This window comes from Passer domesticus, chromosome Z (genome assembly GCF_036417665.1).
Source record: "Passer domesticus isolate bPasDom1 chromosome Z, bPasDom1.hap1, whole genome shotgun sequence".
NCBI lineage: Eukaryota > Metazoa > Chordata > Aves > Passeriformes > Passeridae > Passer > Passer domesticus.
Window position 1 is genome coordinate 83690287 of NC_087512.1, and position 11409 is coordinate 83701695.

Consider the following 11409-nt stretch of genomic DNA (forward strand, 5'->3'; position numbering starts at 1 on the left):
CGAATTACCAGGATTTCTAACAAGAGTGTAGATGTCAGAAAGGCAGGAATGCTGGTGCAGGCCTGAGGAGAACGTGAACTGCAGAAGTGTCTCTCCCAAGGGCTGAGCTCAGCCAGGAAGCCACCTGCAGAGCCAGGATGGAGCTGTGGGACAGGGCTGGGTGTCAGTCACTACTGAAAGACAAAGAGGACATGGCAGGAGCAGAGGGAGGCCCTCACCAGAGCCTTGAGGAATGCCACAGCTTCCCTGTCAGCTGCCTGACAGGCTGTTGGAGCTTCAGTGCCAGATGGCCCCTGATTGTAGTGCCAGGCTCACTGTGGAATCTGTGCCTCCCCATGGGCAGAGAGTGACCCAGGAGATCAGCACAGAGCTTTGGGAATGTGTGAGCCCATCAGCCTTTGAGTCTTGGCCCTCAAATATCGTATGGCAAGTCAAAACCCATCTTCTCTTGCTTTCTCTGCCGGTTCTTGTAGAGAAAAAGCAGGAGCAGACTGCTTTATCAGAGATGCCATGCCAGGCTCAGGGAGAGCTGTTCCCAGCCCAAGAGCAGGAAGAGCAGCTCAGGCAGCAGGTGGAAGAGCCACAGCAGAATGGCCAGGTAAGCCTGACTGGCCAGGTGCCAGAGGGAAAGGCAGGAAGAGGGGCATAAAACAGAGCTCTTCGGCCTGAGGAGGCCAGGAGTCCCACAGGCACTGAAAGCACAGAACCTTGGAATCTGCAGAGATCAGCACAGGGACAGGAGGGTTACATTGGAAGCAGAGGTGGGTAGGGAAGCAGAAAGAAGTGACTGAATAGATGTGCTTTTGAGGCAGCAAGAGGAAAAAGCTGAGCCTGATGGCAGCTCCCAGTCACTTGCTGTGCATTTGTGTGTATAGAACATCAAGTCAGAGCCCCAAGCAGAGCTGCCCGAAGCTCAGAGTGCCATCATGGCAGTGGAGAGGAGGAAGAAGGAAGACATGAGAAGAATTCAAGAGGAGATTCATCTCCATCAGCACAGGGGCAATCAACAAAAACATGTAAGTGAAAGAGTGGCAGCCACTCCACCCATGAAACAGCGTGTTTATTCTTGGTTACAGACCATCAAGGAAGATGTGCAGGCGGAGCTGCAGGAATCTGAGGATAGGAACAAGGAAAGGGTGAGGAGGCTGGAGGAAGAAATGAAAATCATCAGAGAGAAACTTAACCGCCTCCCTTGGGCTCTACAAAAGCAAGTGAGTGAAAGATGGACATCCACTGCAGACACCTTGCAAGAAATAAACGCTCCGTTTTGCAGAGACAAGGTTGCTTGCTGATAGCAGACAAGAAGGAAAATCAAATTTGTAGCTATATAGTGTTGTGTTGAATTGGCCAATTTTAATGGGGTTGGAGTGACTGAGAATCCCACTGCTAACACAGTTGACGAGTTCTCCTTACAAGATGTAGTTGTAAATGCCAGGAGAAATGAGGTTAGAAATGGTAGATAACAGCCTGTCCCTCATGCTTCTCTCTTGCCACAGGTGACAAAAGTAACAGCCATCTCTCCCCTGGCTCCCTCTGCTCCTGGAGAAGACGCCAAAAAGGAGCAAAATGAGCAGGATAACCACATGCGCCCAGCCGTGGTCACAGCCCAGCCTGATCATCCCAAGAGAGTAAGTGCCAGTTGTGGGTGGTGCTGTCTTTAGTGCAAGGCAGAGGTGCAAGCTGCTGAGCAGCCAGCACTTGCTGTTGCTGGCCGAGGAGGCAGAGTGCTGGAGTCCTGCAGGACGCAGCCATTTCCTGCAGGCAGTGCCAGCTGGCAATTGGCCTTTGGCCTGTCATGTTGAGGCACCGAAGAGCTGGGGGCTCTGGGTGAGCTTTTGGCTGCCTGGCTGAGTGCAACTCTATGTCTGGGCTTCTGCAGTGCATTGGCCAAGGGCACAGGTGGTGGTGCTGGCAGTCCCAGGGCTTTGTTCCTTTGATTTTGCCTCGTGGAAAGGTGTGTTTGGCTTGTGGAAGCGTTCTGCAGTTTTCTTGAGCAGTTCTTCATTTGTACAGCCTCTTTTGGCCCAGCTGTCTGTTGGCTTTGGATAAGCTGCAAGGAGATGAGTGTGCTGTGTGTGAAGCTGTGAGGGGCCATTCTTGTCCCCTGTGGCCAAAGAAAGGAAGCGCGTAGTTACGAAGGCTTCTTGTGAGGCAAAAGGCAGAAGCGGGGAGTTTCTGTGGATCCCTTTTGCGGTGAAGTCTGCAGCTTTGGCAAGTGCACTGGAGCCTGGAGTGGGGGTGAAGCTGCAAGTCCTTGAGTGCTGTCTTGCGTTGTAGAGAAGAGGAAGGAGATGATGAAATGGAGGATGCAGTATTTGAAGTCAGATGGGCAAGAGTGTGGCTGGCGAGCTGCGTGGGCCAAAAGGAGGCAGGGCTGCTGGTGGTGAAGAGCAGCTGCACGTGAGGCAGCGTGTGGGCAGGCGGCCAAGAAGGCCAAGGGCATGGTGGGCTGTGTGAGCAGCAGAGGGGCAGCAGGAGCAGGGCAGTGAGCGTCGGGCTGTGCTGGGCAGCGCTGCGGCCGCAGCTGCAGTGAGTGCTGTGTGCAGTTGTGGGCCCTGTGAAGCAGCAAGTCCTTGAGGGGCTGGAGCGTGTGCACAGAAGGAGACGGGAGGTGGGCAAGGGTGTGGAGCATAAGGCCAGGGAGGAGGTGCTGAGGGAGCTTTAGCCTGGACAAGGGGAGTCTGGTGAGGGACCTTCAGGCAGACTTCCATAGATGCTGACGTGACAGCGCTCAGCACAAAAGCTGTTGCCCATTCAAACATGGCCTCAGTGCATGCCAGTGCTTCAGAGACTGGAGTAGCTGCCGCTTGCACCCTGTGGCTTCTGCGTTTTTTGGTATGCTAGGAGGAGAAGTCCTGTTTGTTTTCTCTTTCTGCAGCCAGCAAGGGAGCTTACGCACAACATTTCCTGCCCTTTTCCAGCACAGGATGGGATTGTGATCCAGTTGTAGTTTTCCCTGTCTGCAGCAGCAATAGCTAAGGCCTTGCCGGCTCTTTGCTACTTGTCCATTGCAGAGCTTGCAAGAAATAAAAGCTGTGTTTTGCAGAGACAAGGTTGCTTGCTGATAGCAGGCAAGGAGGAATGTGAAATTCATAGCCATATAGAGTTGTGTTGAAATGGCCCATTTTAATCTGGTTGGAGTGACTGGGAATGCCATTGCTAACAGAGCTGATGCGTTCTTCTTAGAAGATGTGGTTGTAGGTGCCAGGAGAAATTAGTTTAGAAATGCAAGGTAACGGCGTGTCCCTCATGCTTCTCTCTTGCCACAGGTGACGAAAGGAACAGCCGTCTCTCCCATGGCTCCCTCTGCTCCCGGAGAAGAAGGCAAAGAGAAGCAAAGGGAGCGAGAGAAGCAGAAGCAGCCCTCTGTTTTGACAGCCCAGGCTGCTCCTTGCAAGAGAGTAAGTGCCAGTTGTGGGTGGTGCTGTCTTTAGTGCAAGGCAGAGGTGCAAGCTGCTGAGCAGCCAGCACTTGCTGTTGCTGGCCGAGGAGGCGGAGTGCTGGAGTCCTGCAGGATGCAGTCATTTCGTGCAGGCAGTGCCAGCTGGCAATTGGCCTTTGGCCTGTCATGTTGAGGCACCGAAGAGCTGGGGGCTCTGGGTGAGCTTTTGGCTGCCTGGCTGAGTGCAGCTCTGTGTCTGGGCTTCTGCAGTGCATTGGCCAAGGGCACAGGTGGTGGTGCTGTCGGTCGCAGGGTTTGTTTCTTTGTTTTTCCATATTGGAAAGGTGTGTTTGGCTTGTGGAAGTGTTCTGCAGTTTTCTTGAGCAGTTCTTCATTTGTACAGCCTCTTTTAGCCCAGCTGTCTGTTGGCTTTTGCTAAGCTGCAAGGAGATGAGTGTGCTGTGCGTGAAGCTGTGAGGGGCCATTCTTGTGCCGTGTGGCCAAGGAAAGGAAGCGCGTAGTTACGAAGGCTTCTTGTGAGGCAAAAGGCAGAAGCGGGGAGTTTCTGTGGATCCCTTTTGCGGTGAAGTCTGCAGCTTTGGCAAGTGCACTGGAGCCTGGAGTGAGGGTGAAGCTGCAAGTCCTTGAGTGCTGTCTTGCGTTGTAGAGAAGAGGAAGGAGATGTTGAAATGGAGGATGCAGTATTTGAAGTCAGATGGGCAAGAGTGTGTCTGGCGAGCTGCGTGAGCCAAAAGGAGGCAGGGCTGCTGGTGGTGAAGAGCAGCTGCACGTGAGGCAGCGTGTGGGCAGGCGGCCAAGAAGGCCAAGGGCATGGTGGGCTGTGTCAGCAGCAGAGGGGCAGCAGGAGCAGGGCAGTGAGCTTCGGGCTGTGCTGGGCAGCGCTGCGGCCGCAGCTGCAGTGAGTGCTGTGTGCAGTTGTGGGCCCCTGTGAAGCAGCAAGTCCTTGAGGGGCTGGAGCGTGTGCACAGAAGGAGACGGGAGGTGGGCAAGGGTGTGGAGCATAAGGCCAGGGAGGAGGTGCTGAGGGAGCTTTAGCCTGGACAAGGGAAGTCTCATGAGGAACCTTCAGCTTTTCATCAGTGCTTCCAAATGTTTTAGTCACTTTCAGGTGTGACTTTTTGCCTTTTATTTTTTTTTAATTTCTGATTTTTGTTGTGCTTGGATTGCAAGTCCAGTCACACTTTCTTTTCCTCCCTTCTAAGGCACTTTTCCTCATTATTTCTTGGTCTTTTATTGTACTGGGACTGTGTCTGTTAGAATTCTGATTTCCTCGGTGTCACTTTTGGAGAATATAATGTTTTTGCTTGTGACATCATCCTTCGGTGCAGCACCTTGGTGCAGAAGAAGCTGTTGTGGTTCCAGGGTAGACAGTATGGCATTACAGACCAGTTTGAGGTTATCAGTGCCTGTGCCTTTGTTCAGCCTAGTGAATCAGTGTGTGTTGTTTTTGGGAATTTAGCAGGATATCAATCCCTTTGTATTTTGCTGGTCCTGAGAGATCAGAGGAGCTGGAAGGGGCTGGGCTTTATGTCTTATTACAGCCACTTTAGAGTTGTCAGTGTGGTCGAGTCCAAGAGAAGAACTTGCTCCAGCACAGATGCACAGGGAATGCAGCTCCCAGTGCAATGCTCTGGATCAGATCACTTTCCATAAGGACGTACGCACTCCAGATTCCCCAAGAGTGTGGTTTATTGAAGCAACACAACAGCAATCTCAGGATTGCTGCTGAGCAGGGCACTGGCTACCAAGTGTTGATGTGTGCAGCAGCAGAGAGGACAGTAAAGAGAGATTGTATCAGTGAGATCTATATGTCTATGTTTCTGTCTGTCTATCTGTCTATCTATGTAACATTTACATAACTGAATTTTCCCAGCTCTGGCACAAAGGATTTGGAGGTGCAAAGCTCACCTAAAGCATCCCTTTCAGGAGAGGATTAGAGACATGTTCTCTTGACCAGTTCCGAGCAGGCAGAGATGTTTCCCCCTCCGGATACGGTGGTTTTTTTCCCCTCAGAGCTGTTTTCCTCCTCTGGCCTCTTCTGCCCTGAAGTCCCCAGTTAATTCTTTAAATTTCTGCTTGTCCGAGAGAGGTGGAACAATTCCATGGTTCAGGGGTGTTTGGTGACTCTGCTCCTACATGCATTACATGACACACGGTTTCCTTCACTGGCATCCCCAGGGGTGTGTAAGTGCATTCATTATTGGAGCCTTATGAGAGTCTCTGTTACTGCTGGTCAGAATTCTCAGCTGACAAAAGAGGGAGAAGAAACACCTTGGTCCTCTTCCTTATACTGAGGTGCAGAGAACCATAGAAGCTCTCTGATGTCCATCAGAGGATCTTTGCACGCATCCTTACCTCCCGAATGACCAGGATTTCTAACAAGAGTGTAGATGTCAGAAAGGCAGGAATGCTGGTGCAGGCCTGAGGAGAACGTGAACTGCAGAAGTGTCTCTCCCAAGGGCTGAGCTCAGCCAGGAAGCCACCTGCAGAGCCAGGATGGAGCTGTGGGACAGGACTGGGTGTCAGTCACTACTGAAAGACAAAGAGGACATGGCAGGAGCAGAGGGAGGCCCTCACCAGAGCCTTGAGGAATGCCACAGCTTCCCTGTCAGCTGCCTGACAGGCTGTTGGAGCTTCAGTGCCAGGTGGCCCCTGATTGTAGTGCCAGGCTCACTTTGGAATCTGTGCCTCTCCTTGGGCAGGGAATGACCCAGGAGAGCGGCAGCACAGAGCTTTGGGAATGTGTGAGCCCATCAGCCTTTGAGTCTTGGCTCACAAATATCACATGGGAAGTTGAAAGCCATCTTCTCTTGCTTTCTGTGCAGGTCCTTGTAGAGAAAGAGCAGGACGAGGCTTCTTTATCAGAGATGCCATGCCAGGCTCAGGGAGAGCTGTTCCCAGCCCGAGAGCAGGAAGAGCAGCTCAGGCAGCAGGTGGAAGAGCCACAGCAGAATGGCCAGGTAAGCCTGACTGGCCAGGTGCCAGAGGGAAGGGCAGGAAGAGGGGCATAAAACAGAGCTCTTGGGCCTGAGGAGGCCAGGAGTCCCACAGGCACTGAAAGCACAGAGCCTTGGAATCTGCAGAGATCAGCACTGGGACAGGAGGTTTGCAGTGGAAGCAGAGGTGGGTAGGGAAGCAGAAAGAAGTGACTGAATAGATGTGCTTTTGAAGCTGCAAGAGGAAAAAGCTGAGCCTGATGGCAGCTCCCAGTCACTTGCTGTGCATTTGTGTGTATAGAACATGAAGTCAGAGCCCCAAGCAGAGCTGCCCGAAGCTCAGAGTGCCATCATGGTATTGAAGAGGAGGAACAAAGATGAGATCAGAAGAATTCAAGAGGAGATTCATCTCCACCAGCACAGGAGCGATCAACAAAACCAGTAATAGTGGCAGCCACCCACTCATGAGACATCCTCTCTCTTGTTCTCTACAGAACATTTACAAACAGATGCCGGCAGAGCTGCAGGAAACTGAGGCTAGGAACAGGGCAAGGAAGAAGAGGCCAGAAGAAATTCTTGAAATCATCATAAAGAAATTTAAACTCCTCCTTCAGGAGAAAATGGCTCTAGATGCGAAAGTGAGTGAAATAGCAATAGCCTCTGCAGTCACCAAACTGGTGCTTTCTGCCATTCTTGCCTTTCCTCTGCCCAGCAGGGGAGGGGTGGGGTGATGCCTCTTAAATGCCACCCTGCTGAGGCCTCTATCACAGCTGCTCTGAAGGACACTTCCTGGTCTGCTGAATCTCAGCTGTTGACTTGGACAGTGGGATTAGTCCTTTTTACATCTTGCTCAGAAGTCATCCAAAAAAAGTCCTGGTGACTTCTTCCAGGTCCCCTTGTTTCTTGGGTTTTTGCAGGTGTACATGATCACTCAGATAGATTTGGAATACAAGCCACAGGCTATCTGTATCCCTTGTGAATCTCCTCCTTTCCTGTTCTTTCCCTTTCCTCACAGTGGATGACTCCTGGCTGACAGGGAGAAGCTGTAGTCTCTGACTGCTTTGTTCTGTTTGACTTGAGGTGCATGTGTTGACATCCTACCTGGAAGCCTTTGAAGAGTTCCAGCAAATGACAGGAGACCAAGAGACCCAAGACTGGAGTGAGGCCCAGGAACCAAACCAACCAGAGATGCTGCAGGATAAGCACATCCCCAGGATGGTGCAGGAAAAGACAAATCAAGACCGGGAGGTAAAAACATTAGAACGAGGAGCTGCAATGTGCCTGCAGCCTGAGAGGGGGAAAGGAGTCCTTGGGAGGATGTAGAGCGGTCATTGTTTCAGTCATCCTTCCGAACATGAAACTGGCCATGAACTCGAGGTAAACCAGCCTTTGGTTTTGACCATTTGGTTTCACAAGCGGACAGCCAAACCAATCCAGTTGAAGAACTCTGCATGTGGCTGACAGCAGCTTTCCTAAGGGCTTGCATTTGAAATGGGATCTCAGGGAAATCTCTGCCAGCCACTTTCCTGACACAAACTCATTTCTTGTCTCAGATCTGCAGTGGCCTTCTCACTGAAGCAGCTGCTTCAGCAGCAGCAGCAGCAGCACCATCCCAAGGAGCCTTTGCTCTCCAGCTGGAGAAGTGGAGCTGGGGCACTTGGTTCACCTCCTGCGCTGACCCAGCTGCCGCTCAGCAACAGCGGATCGAGGATGACTCCCTGCAGCAATGGAGTACGTCTGCTGTCTTTCTTGTCTGAGCAACAGTGTATTGTGTGCACGTGTCAGCATAGCTGTACCAAAGGGTCCTCCTCAGTTTGGTGTCACAAGGACATTTAGGACTGCCCACGGGAAGTGCTGACAGTGCTCTGAGGCAGCGAGAGAGTGCCTGGCTGTTCCTGCTGCCTCTGAGGGCAGCTTAGACTGGGCTTCCCTCTGGACTGAAGGCAGAAGCAGGGATTGTTCCTGCATCAGCAGAAGGCTGTGACTGCTTGAGTGACTAGCCATGGGCAGAAGCCCACCTCACATCAGTCTCTCAGAAAACACATCAAGTCCTTTGTGATTCTGCAGCACAAGGCATTTAATCTGCTTCTTGTCCATAACAGCTGCCAGTGCTGTGCTCTCAGATAAGACCTGGTGGGGCTGAGAGCAGAGCCCAGTGGATTCAGGGTCTACCATCACCTGTTGGGACAAAAAGGCCATTGATCTGCACCTCGCTGTGTCTGATCTCAAAGCCCATCCTGTTGTGTCCTGAATGGGGGCAACAGCTTGTACAGGGCTCAGGCTGCCTGTGGCTTCTTCCCACTGCTTGTCAGTGCTCCTGCTTGGGCTTTGCCAGCCTTCTTGTGGTAGCTGCCCTGTCCCTGAGGGCTGGTGGGACTGCAGAGGCTGGAACCTTCCTCAGCTGGGAGAGTCCTGCTGCTGCCCAGCACTGCAGCACGGAGCTGCCTGGGGCAGCAGCCCCTCGTCTGGGCCGGCTTCTGCATCGCACGGCCTGGCCTCAGGAGAGGGTCAGCATCTCCTCTGGCAGCTGTCTGTGTCACGCTGGCGCCTCAGGAGCACTGCTGTCCTCTCTGCCCGTGCCCGCCGTGCCGAGTTGGGAAGATGGGGATGTGTGCAGTGCCGAGAGGGGGAGTGCAATGGGAGCGACTGATCCGCGCTGTCAGGGTGAAGAGAAGCAGTGTGGTTCTTCACAGGGGCACAGGCCAGGGTGATTTTGAGCTCAGCCTGCTCATAAAGGGTGAGGGTGCTGATGTTGCAAGTCCCATCGGGATTGGTTATAGCATGAGCTGCTCTGGTTTACAAACACAGAGGCATTCTTCTGGTAAACTGCTGCAAGGTGGAAAAGATGAGAACACTTGCAATATTCCTCCTTTTCTGAAATTGGCATCTGTTCAGAGGAATTGATTCTAGATGTCAAGGTGCATTTAATCTTAGCAAGTAGGAAATCTTTTGTTGAACCTCACAGTGCTTTTTCTCAAGCAAACAAAGGCACTATTAGTTCAAAGTCTCCTTAATGTTTGTAGATGACAAACTTTCTTGCCTTGGTATTTGTTTTCTTCTGGTCTCTGTCTCCTCTGAATCTGTCTCCCTGTGCTTCCCTGTGTGTCCACTGTCAAGAGGTCTCTCTCTTCAAAGGATGCTAGAAAATCAGTGTCTGTGCCAGCCACTTGTGCTGCAGAACATCTGCTTTCTTGTTGTTGTTCCTGTTCCTGTTCTTGTTAGCCATCTGTCCAAAAAGGGAGGGCTCAGAGCCCCAGGCAGTGGGACTACATTTTGTATCCCCTAGAAAGCAGGATCTCTGCTTTCAAGTGAGCATTTTGCATTTTGTTTCCCCCAGGGAGAATGGTGAAGATGGAAAATCCCATGATGAAATACACTAATCTGGAATATATTGGCAGTGGGTGAGTCCAAGCAATGTTGATTTTACAAAACTATGCACCAGGTTTTTTGCTGGTGGAATAGCTATCATGTGTGAATTCAGACAAGCTACCAACGTGTTCAGACACTGGGCATAGATTGTCAGTGCTGATCAGAATTTGTAAATGTGGTCAGAAGGCATTGTCAAAGACATCTCCATGTTTCCAGCATCCTGCAGGTCTTAGGCATTTACAGCTGAGATCTCCTGTGTGGGTTGGCTTTCACTGCAAGATCTAAATGACTTCTCCTTTCTTTGCTGCTATTTTGTTTCTAGGACTTTTGGAGATGTTTGTAAAGCACTCGACACTGCCACAGGAGGAGAGGTAAATGTCAACAGCTGCCGCAGACTCTGCTGCACTCGAGGGCTTTGCCCTCTGCTGTAAGCTGGGGCTGGAGCTTTGGGTAGAGCTGTGCTGAAAAGGCACAAGAAGCACAGACTGGTGCCAGCCTGCAAAATACATTTGGGGCTTTGTCCTTCTCAGCTGCCAGAAGGAAGGCACGGAGGGCAGCGGTTCCTTTCAGAGAAGGACGCGCTCACTCGCCCTCCATGGCTAAAACAAAGGTGGTGCCTTAGAGCACCTCACTGCCCTTTGGGACTACAGCTTCAGAGTCCTGAATTCTCATTTCTGGCTGCCAGCAAATAGATCTGAAAGTTCCTGGTAGTTCCTTAGCCACCTGCAGTGCTGCACTTGGGAGCTGCACGTAGGGAGAGATCTGCAAGGCGTCCCTAAAAACCTAAGCTCTGCCCATAGCCCAGGATGTATCCACAGAGTATCAAGGCCTGGATTACTTCTTCTGAATCCCATCCAAAGTAGCAGAGAGTGTGGTCAGAGCTTTGTGGGTGATGGTTGAGACATAATTGTTACCAACTGGTCAAGGCAAAACATCAGTGGCCCCACATGTCCTGTAACTGGCCCCCAAGGCAGCAGAGACGTGGGCTGTTGGAATGTCTGTTCCCACTAACATGTCTAATCACAAGGCAGTTTGGTTCAGTTTGGCTGAGTCATCCAAAATCACTTACTCCACGTAGAAGTTGTTCTCATGAAACCAATTTTTACTGTTACTGATTTTCAACATCATTTTAGGTGGCCATAAAGAAAATAAATCTTCAAGAACTGATCAGAAGGGAAGTAACCTTTAAGGAACTCATGGTCATGAAAATTAATAAGCACCTAAACGTTTTGAATTATTTAAAGAGGTGAGTGGTTGTTGTTTTATCCCTGCAACATTTGTTTACAGACTACATTTGTTTACAGTTATAAACCCACTTTGGTCACTGGCAGAAAATAGAGCTGTTAATTATTGGTTAATTATTATTGCTCTACTTATCTCCAGTGGATAGAAAGAGAGTGCTTTTTGTCTGCATTAATCTACCCTGGCAAACACAGTTTGAAAATTTTTCAAAACGTGGGTCAGCCCTACTTTACCAATTCAATACCCTGTACATTCACTGCCTCCACATTCTTTTGAGGCTTAATTTTTTCAAATTTTTTTCAGCACCTTTTAAGTTCTGATAAACCATCTATAGAGGATTTCCCTTGGATTGTTGTCCCTTTTCCATTGCAGTGCATGCCAGGAAGACTAGGTGTTTATTTCCAGAAATAGCATGTGTGACAGGTTTTTTATCTGGGCTTTTACTAAACTGCACTTTTT

At 50.8% G+C, this 11409-nt stretch overlaps 1 protein-coding gene across 1 annotated transcript; it reads left to right on the plus strand.

Annotated features, from left to right (window-relative positions):
- Positions 1 to 748: 748 nt before the first annotated feature.
- On the plus strand, positions 749 to 11341 carry LOC135291272 (serine/threonine-protein kinase PAK 3-like). The gene is made up of 11 exons (XM_064405305.1): positions 749 to 1211; positions 1497 to 1628; positions 3270 to 3401; positions 6229 to 6363; positions 6834 to 6977; positions 7420 to 7587; positions 7893 to 8070; positions 9677 to 9740; positions 10031 to 10079; positions 10842 to 10954; positions 11323 to 11341. Exons 1-11 carry the CDS (start codon positions 927 to 929, stop codon positions 11339 to 11341), a joined length of 1419 nt encoding a protein of 472 aa, XP_064261375.1. The 5' UTR covers positions 749 to 926.
- The last annotated feature ends 68 nt before the right edge of the window (positions 11342 to 11409 follow it).

Bases quoted from the DNA above. Each gene is read 5' to 3' on its own strand.
- LOC135291272 (XM_064405305.1), top strand. From the start codon at position 927: ATGGCAGTGGAGAGGAGGAAGAAGGAAGACATGAGAAGAATTCAAGAG. The intron at 3,402-6,228 runs GTAAGTGCCAGT...CTTTCTGTGCAG, and splicing joins AGGCTGCTCCTTGCAAGAGA to GTCCTTGTAGAGAAAGAGCA. The intron at 8,071-9,676 runs GTACGTCTGCTG...TGTTTCCCCCAG, and splicing joins TGACTCCCTGCAGCAATGGA to GGAGAATGGTGAAGATGGAA.